The sequence below is a fragment of the Colletotrichum truncatum genome, assembly GCF_014235925.2.
Source record: "Colletotrichum truncatum strain CMES1059 chromosome Unknown Contig_0005, whole genome shotgun sequence".
NCBI lineage: Eukaryota > Fungi > Ascomycota > Sordariomycetes > Glomerellales > Glomerellaceae > Colletotrichum > Colletotrichum truncatum.
In genome coordinates, this window is record NW_027222402.1 from 344,342 (window position 1) to 363,356 (window position 19,015).

General features: G+C 46.6%; 1 protein-coding gene across 1 annotated transcript; it reads right to left on the reverse strand.

Annotated features, from left to right (window-relative positions):
* Nucleotides 1–621: 621 nt before the first annotated feature.
* Nucleotides 622–15,073, reverse strand: CTRU02_208093 (nonribosomal peptide; the record flags this gene model as incomplete). Its single annotated transcript, XM_036729147.2, has 2 exons — nt 622–10,482; nt 10,535–15,073. 2 exons carry the CDS (start codon nt 15,071–15,073, stop codon nt 622–624), a joined length of 14,400 nt encoding a protein of 4,799 aa, XP_036578979.2.
* Between the last annotated feature and the right edge of the window lie 3,942 nt (nt 15,074–19,015).

Sequence of the window (19,015 nt, forward strand, 5' to 3'; positions counted from 1 at the left end):
ACGTCACTTCAACCTGCCCATACCGCTGTCTCAAGTCCGTCCCAGAAGAATAGCATTCACCACACCTGTGAAGAGATCCAACTTCTTCCTACACCCGTACATGTATCCCTGTGATGTAACCAATTACCAAGACAAAATTTGGAGAAATACGTGCTTCAGGATGGTGTAGGTTTGTCTGTTACCAGTCAGCACTCGATGGGATAACCGTTTTCTCACCATTTCTAGCTACAGGGCAAGACTGAGAACCAATTCGGATATGCATATGTAGCCGTCCTTTTAGTAGGTGGCAGCACGAGCGCCCGAGTATTGGTGTTAGCGAATTTCAAATTTAATTCTTTAACGCATTAGCTGATTTATATACAAATAATTAAACAAGAGGCTTTTGGTACGACTGTTGATTTTTAGTGGCCATATAATCGTGTTAGAGAGACAAGATTGAGTCATATCAAACAGGTTGACAGTGGCTACATAATTCAAGTTAAAGCCGAATGAAATTTAGTTCAGGATCCCCTCGATAAACTACGTAGACATATAGGTAAGTAGAGGTATTAAGAGCATCCCTTAAGTGACCTGAATGACGAACCCTTTTAAGTCATGATATCAGTCTTGAGAGTCTTATAGTTAATTCTTCAGCTGTGGCTTCACAAGAATTCCTTCAAAGCTCTTCAAAAGCTCATCAATGTGCTCTTTCCTGCCAGCTCTCTTATCCCAGAAAACAGCAACCTCCATCCCGTCTTCCTTAATAGCGCACTCAACAGCAAAACCGCCTGGGGGAGCCGCTGCAACCTCACCTCCCACGAATCGCATGCCAATACCCTCGCCTGCAAAGGCTAGGGTACCCGTTGGATGGACTGTCAGGTCAAGCGGAAACCGGCAAGCATCAGTTGCGTCCTGGCTAGAAGCCTTGACCACTTCCAACCCAGAGAGTTCGTAGGGCATGAGACGGCTGAGCTCGGCTTGGACTTTCTCTGAGACGATGGCCGTGTTGTCTCCGCTCCCCAGCCGAACTCGCAAAGGCACCTTGGAAATAGCTGGTCCTACACAATCTTGAATGCCTGGCAGAGAGGCAGCTCTGCCAGTAACGAGATAGCCAATCGTGACGTCTTGAGATTTTGTGAGATCGCCAATCACTTGAACCCATGCAGCTGCAATTGTGGCTGTCAGTGTTGTTCCATGAACTTTTCGTGGCAGCGGCAGCTGATAGTCTGCACGCATGTCCTTGACAGGATTGCGAAGGAATATGTAGCCGAACAATGGGGAGGTTCCGGCCCCAGCCAGGTATGATGCCCAGAACGAACGGTCCTTGGCCCTGTCTCTACTTCCAACATATTCCACCAGACTTTTGAACGGCATCTGTGGCGGCTTCCCGGAGGTTTGGTTCTTGTAAGCCATATCAACGGCGTCCAGTAGTAACCTCAGAGACCACGCATCGTAGAGAGAGTGATGGAGGGTCCATATTAGGTGGGCACCCGGCTTCCCAGTTTCGTGCACGATCGAAATTCTCGTAAGAGCATCACCTAGACCGGTAGGAATGAGCTTGTCCTCTGCAAGGACTTTGCTGAGACTATCCGCAGTAACTTCTTTCCAAACAATCTTGTCAGAGAGGACGACCTGGTAAAGTTGGCCTGACTTTCGCACGAGTCGCGTTCGGAGGATGGGAAAGTCACGAACGCAGCGGTCGACAGCAGTGTGTAGTCGCGACAAATCGACACCAGAGTCAAGGGCGAATATGAACTGCACCACTTGCGCCCCTGGAACCTGAATAGAATCCTCCATGAATGATTTTTGCATGTATGTGCAGGGGTAAACATCTTCGACCCGAGAAAGTTTAAAGTTGTGGCTAGTGGCGACCTTGGATCTCAAGACATCATCCACAACTGAAACAGGTAGGCTTAAATGCGTAGGGCGTGGCTTGTGGCCATCAGAGGTTGTTGGCTGCATTTTAGAGGCCATTCCAGACAATGTCGGGTTGGAAAAGATTTGGGCTACAGCGAGAGAGTAACCTTCTGCCCTTAGGAGTGCGACAAGCTTCATCGCCATAATTGAATCTCCACCGAGGCTGAAGAAGTTGTCAGATGTAGTTATTGAAGTTCCGTTCGACAACTTCAGTGCGGTGGACCATAAGTTGGCCAACACAATTTCGCTTGGGGTATTTGGCTTTTCTTGACCCTCGTCGGGACTGGCGAATGCAGCTATTGATTTGAAGGTCATTGAATTTACCATGACTTGCAAAACCCGACGGTCAAGTTTGCCAGAAGTTTGAACGGGCAATCGTTGCAGTGGAAGATAGGCGTCGGGGATCATGTGGCCAGGGAGGGTTTCTGCCAAATGGTGCTTGAGGTCTTTTGAGAGGTTTCTCATGAATTCGACGAGTTTTGCACTGGGATGCTTGTTACTCGCTGGCTGCTCAAAGCTCTCCCCAGTCCCGAAGATGGCAGCGAGTATCTGCTGACCTTGCTCTCCCGGCCTAAACACATCTACAGCGACGGTCAGCCAGTTTGGAATCTGCTTGCGAATTGCTTCTTCGATTTCGGACAGTTCAACTCTTTGACCACGAATCTTGACTTGGGAATCTTTACGGGCGAAAAAGCTCAAGGTTCCGTCAGGATTGTAATACACAAAATCACCCGTTCGGTAAACTCGTGTATTTGGCGTTGCCCCGACAAGCCAGTTTGGAGGTTTAACGAAGGCCAGTTTAGTAGCTTCGTCGTTCTTGAGATATCCTCGTGCCACACTGGAGCCTTCGACGTAAAGTTCTCCGACACCACCAATGGGCGCTAGTTCCGATGTCTTGAGGGGGTTGACAACCCAAGATCGGCTGACTACCGGCCATCCGATGGTGTTGGGGGGTGTCGCTGGGGTCAACTCTCCCATGAGGGTGATGATGCAAGTCTCCGTAGGCCCATAGCCTGAAACTAGTCTAACCTTTGAAGCCCAACGGTCAACGTCACTCTGCAATACTGCCTCGCCGCCCATTGCAACCGTTGTCAGAGTTGGAACGGAATCGGGGTCGATTATTCTGGATAGAGATGTAGTGAACCAGGTTGTGTTAACCTGGTAGTCTCGTATGAAGCCCGCCAAGTCGTTCATCTTTTGGTGTTCAGAGGGAACACAAACGCAACCGCCGTTAATGAGGGTGCCAAAGGTATCCAGAAGCATGGCGTCGAAGGTGAAGGCGCAGAAACGTAGCACTCTTGATTCCCTTTTCATGCCCATGTATTTGCCTAGCGCGGTAATTGACGATGATAGCGCTTTGTGCTCGATCACGACGCCTTTTGGAATGCCCGTTGTACCCGAGGTGAACAGAACGTATGCCGAGTTAGAAGGATTGGCTACGGATTCAGGTTTCGGCGGAATAGTGTTAGAGTGCACCGGGAGGGTGTCTTCACTAACCACGATTGGCTTACAGTGAAGTTCCGCGCATCTGTCGCTGTATTGAGTTGACGTCAAAATCATCGTTGCGTCACTTGCCTGGATGAGGTGTTGCAGTCTCTGGTTCGGGGTCTTGGGGTCCAAGGGCACGAAGTATCCGCCTGCCTTCCAAACTGCAAGCATCGAGACAATAGCCCATTTGGAGTTTTCGAACATGAATGGTACTGCCTGTTCAGGCCCAATACCGAACTTTTGAAGATCTTGTGCTAGCAGAGAGGAGGTAATGTCAAGTTCAGAATAGCTCATAGTGCCATCCCAAGAATCGATAGCGGTGTTTGCAGGATGAGCTAAAACCTGTTGCTGAACAAGGTGATGAGTGCAAACATCAATAACGTTTGGTTCTTTCTTGCGCGTCATTGTGTTGACCTCTGATGCATGTTCCTTCGAGAGTGCGTCTACGTCACGTAACAAGCTGCTCGGCGAAGCGGCGATTAAGTTACGCAGTAACGTTGAAAAGGTAGAGAGAACAAAGGCGGCATGGGAACTCTCAACGATTTTTGGATCGTAGCTTAGTGTCACCGCCACATCTGCATTGTTCTCTGACGTCTGACAATCAAGAACCATTGCTTGGGGGAAGAAGTTTGGCGATGCTACGGGTCCTTGTCTCAGCTGAGGTACCTTCCCGGTACCGCTGCTGACTGGAGGCTGAACAACGAGAATACTGCCGAATTCGCAGCTTTTGTGGCATTCTTGACCAATTCGTGCGATGCCTTGAAGACCAAGCTGACAGAAACGCGACTCGGTAACGGCGTCCCGTTGCACAACTGCCAGGAAGTCGGAAACGTTTGAATTGTAGTCGATCTTGATACGTGTTGGCACCGTCGCAATGGTAGGTCCGGCGATCTTCTCAATATCCGCGACATCCGTGGTTTCTCTTCCTGTCACGATCGCTCCAAAGACAGTGTCGGGATTCGCGGTATAATGAGAAACTGTCAAAGACCACGCGGCTCGCACGATGGTGGCTATCGTTGCAAAAGACTCGTGATTTTGGATCTTAGGGAGAGGAATAGTTTGTTCTAGGAAGTCAGTTGCCAGCGGCTGGTGCTTGGAGTCATGTGGCCCTCGAGGAAACGGCGACGCATCGAGTCCTGCCATTTTATTTTTCCAGTATGTTTCCGCTTCTTCGAGATGTAGGTCCATGAGGTGGTGAATGAACATTCTGAAGGGAACTGTCTGAAGTTCTTCCGGCTCGTCAAGGGCTCCCACCATCTGCATCTCAAGAAATTGGCGAACCAAACCCAGAGACCAGCCATCGTACACTGAATGGTGTGAGCTGAACACAACTCTAACTGTCCCAGGTTTGGAAGTCGGAACAACTGCAAGGTGAACCATAGGCTTTCCATATCCGTGCAACTTTTGAACGGAGTGGACAAAACTCTCGACGTCTGTGGCTTCATGCCAGACAGGCTGCTGCCGGACAACAACTTGCAATGACCCATATTCGTGGCTCAGCACAATTCTGGTTCGGAGCAGCTCGAATTTCTGGAATGCAAGGTTCCATGCTTGCTGGAGCCGTGGCAATTCTGCCTCCGATATGTCAATGGTATCTGCCGAAATGTACGCGCCAAGATTTCGCGCTGTTACTGCCATAAGCCCTTCTTGGAGAGGGGTGCATGGGTACATGTCTTCTACATCGTCTTTGCTGATGTTGTAGAGTGGGAGCACATCCCGTGTTATCGAGTCAATTTGCTCTGATGACATTAACTCAAAAGCTTTAGCCAGCGGCCTTTCCCTTTCACTGCCGACGGTAATGCGAGTGGCCATTTGGGAAAGAACAGGGAATGAGAAGATGTCTTCAAACATCAACTGATACTTAGATGACCGAGCTAGACCAGCAAGTCGGATGGCCGTGATTGAGTTACCACCTAGAGCAAAGAAATGATCCCCAGCACTGATAGTTTCGGACTCAATGTTCAGAATCTTTGACCACCATTCTTGTAGGAGCTTCTCGTTTCCGAAGAGTTCGGCTTGCTTGTCTTTGTTTCCAGTTACGGGAAACAAACTTCCATCGGCAGACAAAGCCCAAAGACATGCCTTAACGAAGACGCGGTCTCGTTTGCTAGATGCGGTTGTGGGAAGCCGCTCAACAGCAACATATGCAGAGGGAACCATGTACTCTGGTAGGACGTTACGAAGCTGCTGTTGAAGGTTTACGGCTGTTTCCAGCATAGTCGAGTTCTTGGGATCCATCATTGAAGCACAACCGATGTCGGAAACCTTAGTGTCGTACTTGATGTCCATAACCAAGAGAGCTGCGAGATATGGTTGATTGCGAGCATCTGTAGAATCGGACAACTCCACACCAACGTGTTTGAAAGACGTGTTCGCTGACATGAATTTTCTAATGTTTTCTTCAATCTCACCAACTTCGATACGCTGGCCTCTGAGTTTAACTTGGCCATCTCGCCTTCCCACAAAAGTCAGGGTACCGTCAGCGTTGTACCGTACCAGATCGCCGGTGTGGTAAACCCGCCGATTTGAGCCCGTGGGGAGATACGAAGGATTCTTTTCGAAGGATGCATTGGTTTTTTCTGTATCGCCCAGGTAGCCTCTGGCTAGTGTTGGCCCTTCGATACACAGTTCTCCGACAGCTCCGATAGGTGCCAAGGTTCGTGTAAGAGGGCTAACTACCCATGCCGCTGTTCCAATGGGGACACCGATGTTGGAACTGCTGTCTGATGCGACAACCTTTCGACCTGTAGCCATCACGCACGCCTCTGTTGGCCCATAAACGTTGGCAAACGAAACACCAGGCTGACTTAGCCATGCTTCAATATCTGAAGGTGCTAGGGGCTCGCCACCAACCATGACGAGTTTGAGAGTAGGCACCCTAGCCGGGACAATGAGTCTGGTGACGGAGGGTGTTGAGATGAGAGTATTGACTTCCTGCCTTGTGATGTATCCGCTGAGATCATTCATCTTTTCAGACTCCGAAGGCGCACAAACGCAGCCACCCGAGGTGAGAGTGATGAAAATCTCGAAGATCATAGCATCGAACGTGTAGCTGCTGAACTGCAGCATTCGTATCTCAGGTCCAAATCCAAAGTAAGTGGATTGAGCATTTATTGCGGAGGCCCACGCTCGATGCTCAATAACGACTCCCTTCGGTTTGCCTGTGCTACCAGAGGTAAATAGCAGATAGGCCGCATGCTCAGGAGAGACTTCAATCGCTTTGGGGGCTTCAGCAGCTTGAGAAGGATCAAAATCTTCCACCGACAGTATTTTGCACGGTATGCTGTCTGTCAGAGAAGCAGCCCTACTGGGTGAGGCAAGCACAAGTTTGGCATTTGCTTCTTCCAGGAGTGCTTGTAGACGTGCTGGTGGATGATCCGGGTTGAGAGGTAAAAAGGCACCGCCAGCTTTCAAAACAGCGATCATTGCAGGGACCGCCCGGGCGGACTTGTCCAGGCATAGCCCAACAAAGTCGCCTGGCTTGACCAATTTAGTGCCAATAATGTCACCAGCTAACTGATTTGCCCAGAGGTCTAGCTCAGCATAGGAAAGCGAAGCATCGTGTGAGACGACCGCCGGACGATCCGGTTGTTTTTGGACCATTTGATCGATGAGGTGATGGACACAAGCTTCAACAGGTTTGACACTGCTGTTCCAGTTCGACATGAGACTTAAATCATTTGGCGCAACAGCCATAACGCTAGCAACTGCAGCTGTGGCAGTGGCATTACAGATACCCTGGAGAACATGATTGAAGTGGCGCATAACAATATTTACCATCTCCAAATCTATGCAGTCTGGGTCGAATCTGACGTCAACTGTGAGTTCTTCGCCGACAGGGAGAAACTCAACTGCCAGAGGATAAGTATGGTACTCTGCTGTATCAAGAGGTACCGGCTTGATGTTGATGTCTTCGAAGGGCAGCCGAAGGGCTGCATCCGGATGAACTACCATGAGAGACGTAAAGTCATAAGCCTCTTGAGCTGCAGAGCTGACAGCTTTGATCTCCGACAGCCCAAGGTACTGATGGGGAATGCTCTCAATAGAAACCTTTTGCACATGACTGAGGAAATCGACCAGAGGTTGGTCTTGGTCAACCGCGAATTGTCTAGGGACAGTAACAATTGTAGGACCAACAAGCTGTTCAATGCCAGAAAGAGGGAAGTCTCGGCCGGATAAAGTGCATCCATATGTAGCTGTCGAGTCTGAAGAGTATTGAGCGTTGACAATTGCCCAGGCAGCGTTGATCAGAGTTGCTGCCGTGACACTCCGGTTAGAGATCGAAGCGCTATGTAGCGGAAATTTAAACGCTGTTCCAGAGCGAGCAACAGGCTTGTGAGACGCGGGAACTGATGGGAATGATACGCCTTGCCTATCAATCAGGCCTTGTTTCCAGTAGTCTTCTGATGGTTTGCGTGGGGACGCTCTGAGCTTTTGAACTAGGGCTTGAAACTGGGGCGCGGAGACAACCTCTTCGCCTCGGTAATACTGAAGCACAGTATCCCAGATCAGTTTGGTTGACCATCCATCATAAATGGCATGGTGAGCATTGAAGACGAAATATTTATCATCTCCCTCCTTGACGAGCCCTAACCGAAGCAAAGGTGTGCCGTATCCAAATAGTTCTTGTTTTTGCTTGGCGAGGTACTCTTCTAAAGATCCTTCATATGTATCAACATGAATGTCATCTCTCATGATGACCAGAAGCGCTCCCTGGGGTCTAAGAACCACACGACTGCGGAGTACTGCGTGGGTATGCGATGTTTTTTCCCAAGCTTCACGAAAGCGGGCTTCGTCAATATCTGCAGGAAGCTTGTATGGAGCATGTAGCACGTATGTCTGCGCAGAAAACTGGCGAGACGAGAGCGCCATAAGGGCTTCTTGCATAGGGACGCAGGGGAGCACATCCTCGATTGCTTCTGTCGGGACGGCACATTCATGAGCAATATCGGCAATCAAGTCGGTGGGTGATTCATACTCGTTCAGCAAAGAAAAAGGTAGGACAACTTCCGTGATGTCACTGGTTGCGACCGTGCTCATGATCTTCGCCATGTCAGCGAGGACAGGATTCGAAAAAATGTCAGACACAGAGACTCCAAGCCCCACGCGTCGAGCTTCCGATCGGAGCGCCATGGCTGCCATTGAATCGCCTCCGAGGCGGAAAAAGTTGTCGTAAATTCCAACGGAACTGACATGAAGGACTTTCTTCCACATTTCTGAAAGCTGGCGTTCTTCAGGTGTTCTTCCGGTTTCCTTCGCCTCAGATGTGAAAGACACAAGCTCATCTCGTGTCAATCGACTTGTCACTCGTTGGAGAGCACGTCTATCAAGTTTACCCGCTGTTGTAATTGGGAGTAGTTTGAGGGGGATAAATACGTGAGGACTCATGTACCGAGGGAGGGAAGACGCCGTCTCGTAAATCTGTTTAACAAGATCCCGGAATCTTTCTAAAGACTGTGGCTCAGTGGCGATTATGTCGTCTGGATCTTCAGGGGAATTATCTTCTGCGCCGACATGGATGAAAGCGGCTAAAAGATCGTGTTCGCCAGCTCCGGACCTTTTGAGCAAATCGACAACAATAGGGCCTGCTGTTGGCGGTATACTGCTGCGAAGAGAGTGTTCAATCTCACCAATTTCTACTCTCTGTCCGTTGATCTTCAACTGGGTGTCCTTTCGGCCAATGAAATTGATGGTTCCGTCAGAATTGTATCTCACAAGGTCTCCTGTTTTGTACAAGCGACCAGTGCGGGGATGAGGGCCGTTCTTGAGCCATGATGGAGCCTCGATGAATACTTCTGCAGTCTTTTCTGGTCTCTTGAGATAGCCTCGAGCTAGGATCGGGCCTTCGATAAGCAGCTCGCCAGCAGATCCAATTGGGCGCAAGCGTTCTGTATCGTTCTCGTCGACAACCCAGGTGACACATCGATATCCGCGACCAATATTCGAGGCGTTAGTTTCTCTCGTAACATCCTTGTTGACAACACAGGCTACACTGCACTCGCTGGGTCCGTAGATGTTGAGGAGTTTCAACCTGTCGACCCAAGCGTCGACTTGCGATGCAGGAAGTGGTTCTCCGGCCATCAAAAGAACAGTTAGAGTAGGAACGGATTCAGGGTCGACGAGTGAGGCAAATGAGGGAGTCCAGCCTGCCCATGTTGCTCGGCTCTTGGCAATGAAATTGGCAATCTCCATGCTCCTATCCTCCTCAGAAGGTATGCAGATACATCCTCCTACGAGTAAGGTAGTGAGGATGTCACCGACGCTTGCATCAAAGCTGTAAGCTGAGAACTGTAGAGTTCTCGACTCGGGCCCAACCTCGATTGCCCATGCATGCTCTCGGAAGCCGGTACAATAGGCCCTGTGAGATGTGATGGAACCCTTCGGCGCGCCTGTTGTTCCCGAGGTGAAAACAACATACATGGCATTGTCTGGCGTTACCTCTGGGCATACCGATTGTCTTGGGTCACTCGACGGCAAGGTGTACGCAAAGTTCGACTCTACTACGAGAGCCCTGTCTTTGATAGCCTCGAACTTGGGGCGAGTGAATGGCGAGCAAATGAGAACCTCCGCCTCGACTTCTTCGGCGATTGAAAGAACACGACTATCCGGGTGAGTCGGGTCCAGCATTACAAAACAACCGCCTGCTCGTAAAACTGCAAGCATGGAGACGACAGCCCATTTTGACTTCTCAAAACAAAGAGGAACTATCTTCTCAGGCCCAATACCAAGGCCTTTAAGATGATGAGCCAAGTTCCGAGAAAGATCATCAAGTTCTTGATAGGATAATGAACCGTCCCAGCTGAAGATAGCTTCCTTGTTAGGATGAGCATGCATTGTTCTCTCCACGAAATGGTGGACGCATTCATCAACTGGTGCGATGCAGTTTTCGTTCCAGTTCCACAGCTGCTTCAGATCATGGGAGCTGAGTGCCGGAATGTCATCCGGGGTTCGGTAAGGATCTCGCAGTATCTCGGTGAGAACATGATTGACAGTCGCAGCGATGTTGGCAGCGTGGCCCTCGCTGACGAGGGACGTCCGATAATGAATCGAGATATGCGTTGTATCTTCCCCAGTCTCAACAATTAGAGCAAGTTCAAACTGTGTGCTTGTTAGCTTCAATTCGTATGCCATCATTTGGGAGAGAAATTACTTCGGTCGGATCCTTCAGAAATTTCTCCTCGAACACTAGACTTGACCCTTTCTGAGCTCGCCTGTCTAAGAGCGGCATGAAAGAGATACCCGCATTGAACAAAGGACCGCCAGTGATGCCGATGGCGTTCTGTATTTCCGCCAGAGAGCTTGCCTGGTGCGCTGTACTGTTAATTGAATCTTCTTGTATCTTTTTCAACAAGTCCACAAGACGTTGTGGTTGTGTGAAGTCTACATAGCAAAGGAGCATGGAGATAAAGGGGCCGATTGCCCCTTCGATGTCTGCAACTGGCGCGTCGCGGCCAGAGGCAAGGTAGCCAGTAACTGTTTGGCTACTATTGGTGTAGAAACGAAGAACCAGTGACCACACCAGTTGGATGAGAACGGGAAGAGTTACTTCCAGCTCAGCAATCTTGGCATGAAGCTCTGCATGATTGAATCCAAGTGGAACTGAAGCTGTCTTTTGCTCACTTTCCCCGTTGGTCATATCGAGAAGTGGAGGAAAGATGCAAGCTTCTGCGCCTTCAAGGTATTTTTTCCAGTAGGAAATACTCTCATCCCGTCGTTTTTCATCTCGGATATAGCGGATAAAGTTTCCATAAGGCGACCCCCATTTTCTGGACAGCTTTCCTTCATAAGCAAGGGATAAATCTCGTAAGAGGGGGATAAGAGACATTCCGTCGAAGACAATGTGGTTGACTTCAAATCTCACGAATGTCCGTCCGTCTTGGGTAGAGCAAATGAGCAGCCGGTGTGGTGGTTCATTACTATCAAGCCCCCCCTTTTTGGCTGGATAACTGGCCAAAAGCTTCAAAGCACCATCGGCATTTTCGGCCTGCAGCTGTTTGCAGTGAGGGTGATGTTTCCTCAGAACAACCTGGTCAAGCATCCCCACTGTCGCCGGGGTCTCGATCAAGACTGTCCTGAGTGCAGCATGCCGAGCGACAATAGTATCCCATGCGTCTCTGAGACGACTTGGGTCCGTCATCGCGCCACTGGCTGTAGTGACCTCCCACAGAATGTCCACCTCATATACGCCATCAACTCTAGATTGACTGAGAGCCAAAGACTCCTGCATCGGCGAACATGGATACACGTCCTCTACGTCTTCTAAAGTTTTAACTCCAGGAATTTCTCTTATCGTCTTTGCTAGGTCATCAAGACCGGAATAATCAAGGTTGAACTGGCCAATATCACTCAACGTGAGCTGACGGTTCGATGCATGAAGTGTCGCTGTGATTTCCTCGATAGCACTCGGCAAGCTCTTTAACCAGGATTCGATCTTATTCTGATGTCTTGCCCTAGAATTCCAGGCAAAGGTAAAATGTAAGCGGTCATCGAGCACGCTTGCAGCAATCTCGAAGAGTGAGAGTCGTTGAAGTGCCGGGCTATTGTCTTCCAATGCCTCTCCAGCAGTCCATGACTCTTGGCGTAGCAGTGCACCTTCTTTCTCTAGCAGCTGATACCGACCCTCGTAGTTGAAAAGAATCTCGGCTGGAAGATGATCTTTGAAGGCCTGACGGCCCTCAGGTGTAAGGAAAGAGGCGCTGAAATAATTGAAACCATTATTGGGACTTCGTTTCCTGGAGTCTTTAACTCTCATTACCAAGTCTACAATGCTTTTTTGCTCACTTGCGTAAATGGGGTATATCGTGGTAAACCAGCCGATCGTTCGGGATAGATCGATTTGATCATCCCAGGTTTCTCTTCCATGTGCCTCTGTGAAAACTGCTGGCGGTTTCTTGTCAGGGAACGCTTTTCTAAACGATAGAAGTAAAGCAGAAATTAAAATGTCGATTGGTTCGGTCTGAAGAGCATGGTGACAGTTGACCAATACATCATTGGTGGACTGTGAATTGATAGAGAAACGCTTCTCTCGAACGTCCTCATACACATTATCTGTCTTTTCAATGCCCCAGAATCCAAAGTCTGAAGCGGGAACATGTTGTGGAAGCACATGATCTGGTGCTAAGGTACTCGCAAATTCCCTTTGTCGGTTTACCCAGGCAAGAAACGGATATGAGTCATTGAAAATTGGCTTCGGCTGTGTCAGAGCTGATTCAAGCTCTTCTATGATGATTCTCCAAGATACAAGATCCACAACCAGGTGATGAACGACGAGGAACAAGTACTGGGTCCCGTCGTTCTCAAACATGTTGACGCGGACAAGCGGGCCGTGAGTGGCTGATAGGGATAACCGAGACTTGGACATGAGCGACTTTTGAATTTCGGAGGTGGCGCTTGAGTGATAATCAAATTTGTATGATTCCTTAATATCATTCGTGACATACTGTGTCCATTCATGTTCTGATGATGATTGCTCAAACCGAGATCTTAACATGGGATGCCTCTCAATCAAGCTCGCAATCGCCCTGTCGACAATGCTTGCATCTCTCCATGCTTCCAGCCTCAAAAAGATACTTTGATGGAAGTGATTCCGTGTGCTAGGTGACTGGGCAATGCTGAAAAAGAATTGCTGTATGGGTGAGACAGCATACCGGTCGCCTACCCGGACTACAGGAACAGGCTGATGTGTATGCAGTTCGCCGATACTGGAAGCCGTTTCTCGTAATGATGAAGATGAAAGAAGGCTTCTAACCTTCAGCGTTTTGTTGACACCTCTCATCGCAGAAACAACTTGCATCGCAGTGATCGAGTCACCTCCCAAGGCAAAGAAAGATCGGTCCAGGTTCACGTTGCTCAGAGGTATGTTCAAAACATCGCTGCAGACCTCTCGCAATAACGCTTCCGCTTCATTCGTGGATTCATTGCCCGAATCGGCTTCAAGAATGAGAAGGTCGTTCAAATCTTTTGGTGAAATTGCCTCTAATCTCCCCAAAAGCATGCCGCGATCCAGCTTTCCAGTAGCAGTGAAGGGCATTGAAGAGGCTTGGAGCCATACTGATGGCACCATATAAGCAGCTACTGCCTGCAGGAGCTGTGACTTGGCTTTGGTGATGAAGTCAACGTCACACGCACGCAAAATAGGCCCATGACCATTGCTGAGTGTTGTGTCATTAGAGCCAGTGTTGATCAAAGCTATTAGACGTCCTGATAGAGGCCCACGTTTTGGCAAGAACACAACTGAGTCTGTTGTCGAGATGCTTTTTCGCAAGTGATACTCAATATCCGTCAGCTCGACACGTTGCCCACCCAGTTTTACTTGAGTATCCGCTCGCCCGATGCATTCCAGAGACCCGTCCGCGAAATACCGCGCCAGATCCCCTGTTTTATAGAATCTTCTTCTTTCAGTTGTATTTGAACTCAGGGCCTCAAGTTGCGCCCATTTCGGATTGAAAATGAAACTCTCCGCGGTCCTGCGTGGGTCATTCAAATACCCTATGGCTAGTGCCGGGCCTTCAATAACGAGCTCACCAACAGCTCCGATAGGCACAAGCCGCTCATTTACAGGATCTATAATCCAAGTCCTCATGTTTAGACCACTGCCAATGGAGCTAGCACGGCCAATAATGGCCCCTGGATTTCCAGTCGTCGTCGCCAAGAACGTCGATTCCGCCGGACCGTAGCCGTTGTACACTCGAACTCCGTTGTCGATCCAGGACTTGATATCTGATTCTTTCACAATCTCTCCCACCAGTACAAGGGTCTTGAGGTTGTTTGCCGTGTTGGGGTTCAGCAATCGGGCCACAGTTGGTGTCAGCATTGCCCAGTTTACTCCAGTCTCTTGCATGAAGCCTTGCAGACGATCTAGCCGATCAGACTCCGACGGAATGCAAATACAAGCACCTCTAAGTAGACCAGTGACGATATCAGCTACACTCATGTCGAAAGCGTACGACGAGAATTGAAGAATTCGTGAGCTTTCGTCAACATCCAACGACTCGGCCATGTCCAGTGCCGTAGTAAAAATGCCTGCATGCGTTAAAACCACGCCTTTGGGAGTTCCAGTGCTACCGGAAGTGAAGATGACAACCGCTGTATCCTCCGGGTGCACTCTCGGCCAAAGATTGCCGTCTCCATTGTGGTAGCCGTTGGTGGTAGGGGTTTGGAGAGGAACTTGGACAATAGTCAGGCCCAGGTCACTAAGTTGTGGTGCGGCTGATGCGGATGCGAGCGCATGAGTTGCGCCAGTTGCTTCAATGATTTGCTGTATACGGCTGACAGGGTATCTTTGGTCGAGAAAAACGCACGCAGCCCCGGCTTTGAGGACTGCTAACCATGAGACGACAGCCCATATTGACTTTTCAAAACTCAGAAGCACTAATGAGCCAGGAATGACGCCTTCTCTAATAAGTTGAACTCCCAATAGTGTCGACTGATCTTCCAACGTCTTGAAGTCCATTCGTCCATCCCATGCGTCTATTGCTTCCGAGTCTGGCTTATCTGCGGCCACTCTGGCGAATGCCTCGTGAAGTAGGCACTCCGATTGTATGAGGCGTCTACTATTCCATTTTCTTATCCGGTCTTGGTCTCTTTGACTCAACTGAATATCAGTAACACGCTTTGTGCTGGCAGTTGAAATTTGCTCTATAAGATGGCTGAGTGTGGCAGCTACATTTTGAGCCTCAGCCTTGGACATGAAAGAATGGCGGTACAGCAAGCGTATGTTGCTCGTGCTGTCGTTGCTTGAAGGTCCTTCAAGAGCCACTGCTATCCCTTCTGGGAGAGTGGCCTGAGATGCCTTGAATCCATTCGGTGTGGCATTTCTGTTAACTTGGATAGCCGCCGATACCCATTGTACTGCGGTGTTATGATGGGAACTTGGTTGGTTTTTGTCTTTCTCATAAACACCTGCTTCTAGTTGAGAAGAAGGAGAATGCTGGGCAACAACATCCGTGAGAGTGTCTTGTGGCCCAATGACACAGTTCTTAGTGGTGGTTTTTCCATCCTCATCGATAATGCGAAAGCTTATGTGGTTTTGACCGACGTAAAGGTGCAGTGCCAAGCACCAAGCAGCAATGGTAATTGTCCTTCCTGGAATACTACATTGCACGCGGTCCTCGATGTTGACATTGACATGCTCATGTGATATCTCCTGGGAGTCTGGCTGACTACCAGGTAACGCTGGAAAGTTGCACGTCATCTGACTTTCGGGTGAATCCGTCGGTATGGACATTTGGTGTAGTAACCCTGGCAGTTAGGGTGTTGTTAAGCTGTTTTGTTGACAACTGCGTGTGCATTCATTCATCGGTGATCGACAAAAGCTGTATGAATCTGAATCACACTGGCAGTATACACCACATCAAGCTGCTATGTTTCCTGTCCAGTTCCGTGGGGTGTTTAGGCGCTCCCTAGACTCATCCTAGGGACCCTTGCACCCGGTTCTGTACACCTATCCGTGCGGCATGGTACAATCTCCTCCTGAGGTGAGGTTCGCGGCACCTGTGGTGACCGAATTCGGTTTAGCGCTGACCTCAGCATGACCCCGAGTGTAGCTAGCTGGCACGAAGTCCACAGTGGTCTTTCAGGTGTTGGCTTTGGTGGGAAAACGTGGTGTGGTCCACTGTATTTGTTTCCAGGGATCTGTAATTACCGTTGAAGGTTTGTGGTTTTAGGGGCTATGGGCACGATTGTGCCTAGAATTTAGCAGGAAACTGTGGGCGAAACCAGCACAGAACGCTCAGAATGGGGAAAAGTGGTGTTGTTGGTGGAAGAACTAACTGACTAGCTAGAGGGCTGTGGAGGCTGGCTAAGACCAGTGGTGGCGGCCGTCAGCCCACGTGACGGGCCGGCGAGGCCTGCTACCTACACCCCCTCTCAGACTCCTCAGCGAAAAAGCAATAGAATAATAGGAAATACAGGAAAAGTCCTAAATCCTCTAAATCCGAGGAGTTCTTAACTATTAGAAAACTCGGTTAATTACTAGTTAAACCTAGCTAATAGGAGGCTGTAAAATCCTCCGAATCCCGAAGTCTTAATATCAATAGTCCTATAGTCTCAAAATCCCCTTCTCAATCTAATCCCTCTGCTATGCCTAATAAACGAACGAATTCCTTATGTTTAACTATAACTAGTAGCTTCGTAAGTCTATTAGCAGCTATATTAACGCTTTTAATAAGTCGGAGTTTGATGTTTTTCGTAGTATAAACCTCTTATATAATCTATTTATATCGGATATTAATATAGTAGGTTTATACCTTGTTAAGTAGGTTTATAACGTTATTATAGCTATTAGTATTATTAGTAAATATAATAATAGGTATAGTAATAAGTTTGCTAAGTAGTTAGGAGAAGTAATATCTAATCTATTTTATAGTAATTATTATAAATATAAGATTAATAAATTTAGCCTTTATAATACTTAAAGTTATAAAAGTCTATTTTTTTAACTTCTAAGTAATCGGTATATTAGTAAGGAAGACGACATAACTATTTATTAAGACTTATAATAGCTTATTATTAGTAAAAGAAGTATCTATAGTAATATAAAGCCTTAACTTGTTAATTATAAGGATACTTCTAAGTATAATACCGAGATAAATAGTATTTTTAAAGTATCGGAATAAGTACTTAATAATACGAAGATAAGCCTTAGAAAGCTTTAAATTCGCTTATAATAATTTACTAATAATATAAGCTATATTAATATAAGTTCTAGCTACTAGGAAGTTAAGGTAGCTAGTCTATTCGATATAAAGTTACTATTCGTTAAGTAAGCATTCGTTCTTATCCTAAGTAATAAGCAGATTGTTAATAGTTGCTATAAACGTCTTAATAATACTTAAACTATTAAAGTCGAATCGTTAAAGTATTGCTTTTATATACTTAGCTTAGGAAACGAAAATCTTACTAGCAGCTCTATCGCGTTTAATCTAGAAACCGAGAAAATCGGTAGCCTTGCTAAGGTTTTTAAGAAAACAAACCTTCTCGAAGAGACGACGAACTTCTATTATAACCTACTTATTAAGAGTAGCGATAGCGTTATTATCAATATATATAAGTACGTATGCTTTAATCTTATAATTAATAAAGAGATAAACCTCCTTATTAATAATAATAAAGCTAATTCGTTCTATTTCGCTTTTAATAAGACGAAACTACTAAAATAGTAATTTTCTTAAGCTATAAAGTGCTTTATATAGTAACTATACCTTATTATCTTTAGTAGTATAGCTAGTAGGAAGCTAGATATATACCTTAACCCCTTCTAAAATCGAGGCGGCTAGGAAAGTAATATCGAAATTATATACTTCGTATTTAAGATCGAGAAGTATAATAACTACGAAGAAAAGGCAAGTTACGATAGTAAAGGTAACTATAACGTAAACCTCTTACGATAACTAGTTACCTTTCTTATAGTTTCTATAAACTATATATTAAGCCTTATAGCGTATAATTTCGTTATTTTTATTTATTTTAATATTATATACTTATTTACTAGGCAAGACTTTAGCGTTACGTAGTAAGTAAACGACTTTATAAACCCTTTTTTCCGTAAATTAAGTTATCTCTCGTTCGAAGGCTTATTCCTACTAAGGCTACTATAGGCTTTTTTACGCCTTACGGTAGGACTTCGGAATCGCTATACTATTAGGTAAGACTTTCGAAAAGGTAGTAGTAGAAAGCATACTAAGAGAGAATTAATAAGAAGTTAGTAAAGCTAGAATATTAGTAGATAGAAAAGTCTTTTTAGTATAAGAACGTACGCTACTAGTAGCTTAGTAGTAACTAGGTAGTCGCTAGGCTAAGGCGCGGCAAGGTCGAGAAGACTCTACCGGCTAACTTATTACCTCCTTAACAATCGTAGAGAAGGAATCAAGGTCTTAGTAATTAGTTTTTATTATTTCTACGGAGGCGACGAATTCGTCGTCGTTTAATTCGTTAGTAATACTATTACGAGGTATAGTAATAGTTTCTAATAGGTTCTCTAGTAGCGGAGATATAAGATATATATTAGTAAGTATTATCGCTTTTTTAATAATAGTCTTATTTAGTTTAGGATTACTAGTTATAGGTTTTTTACTTTTAATAGGCTTCTAACAGATAGTATACTAGATAATAATATCTAGTTTAATAAACGTAGTATTATATTTAATTTTATTAATATTAGGTATACTAGTAGCTAGAGGCAATACTATCTTATACGGTTCCTTACGAAATCGAACATCTCTATAGTAAATAACCTCCTTTCGATTAAGTAAGTAAATATAGTAAATATAGCTACGAAGAAAACTATAACCGATAAGGAATCCCTTAATTACTTATAGTTCTATCTTAGCAAAGCATATAAGGCGTTAAGGGCCTTTCTTATATACGTAGGTAGCATAGCTAAACGTTCGGAGATGTTTAATATAGGAGGCTTTACGTTTAGTAGCTAAGTTTAGCTTTTTCGCTATAATCTCGTAAAGGCTTAAGTTACCCTTAGAAGGTATAAGTAAGAGGTTAAGAATCTAAGTTACCGAATCGATACTATAATCCTATAGCTCCTCTAGAAAGGATATATTAATTAGCTATATTTAAGCGCCTTCGACGATAGTACGACTAGTATGCTTAATAGTCTTATTTATAAAAGGTATATAGG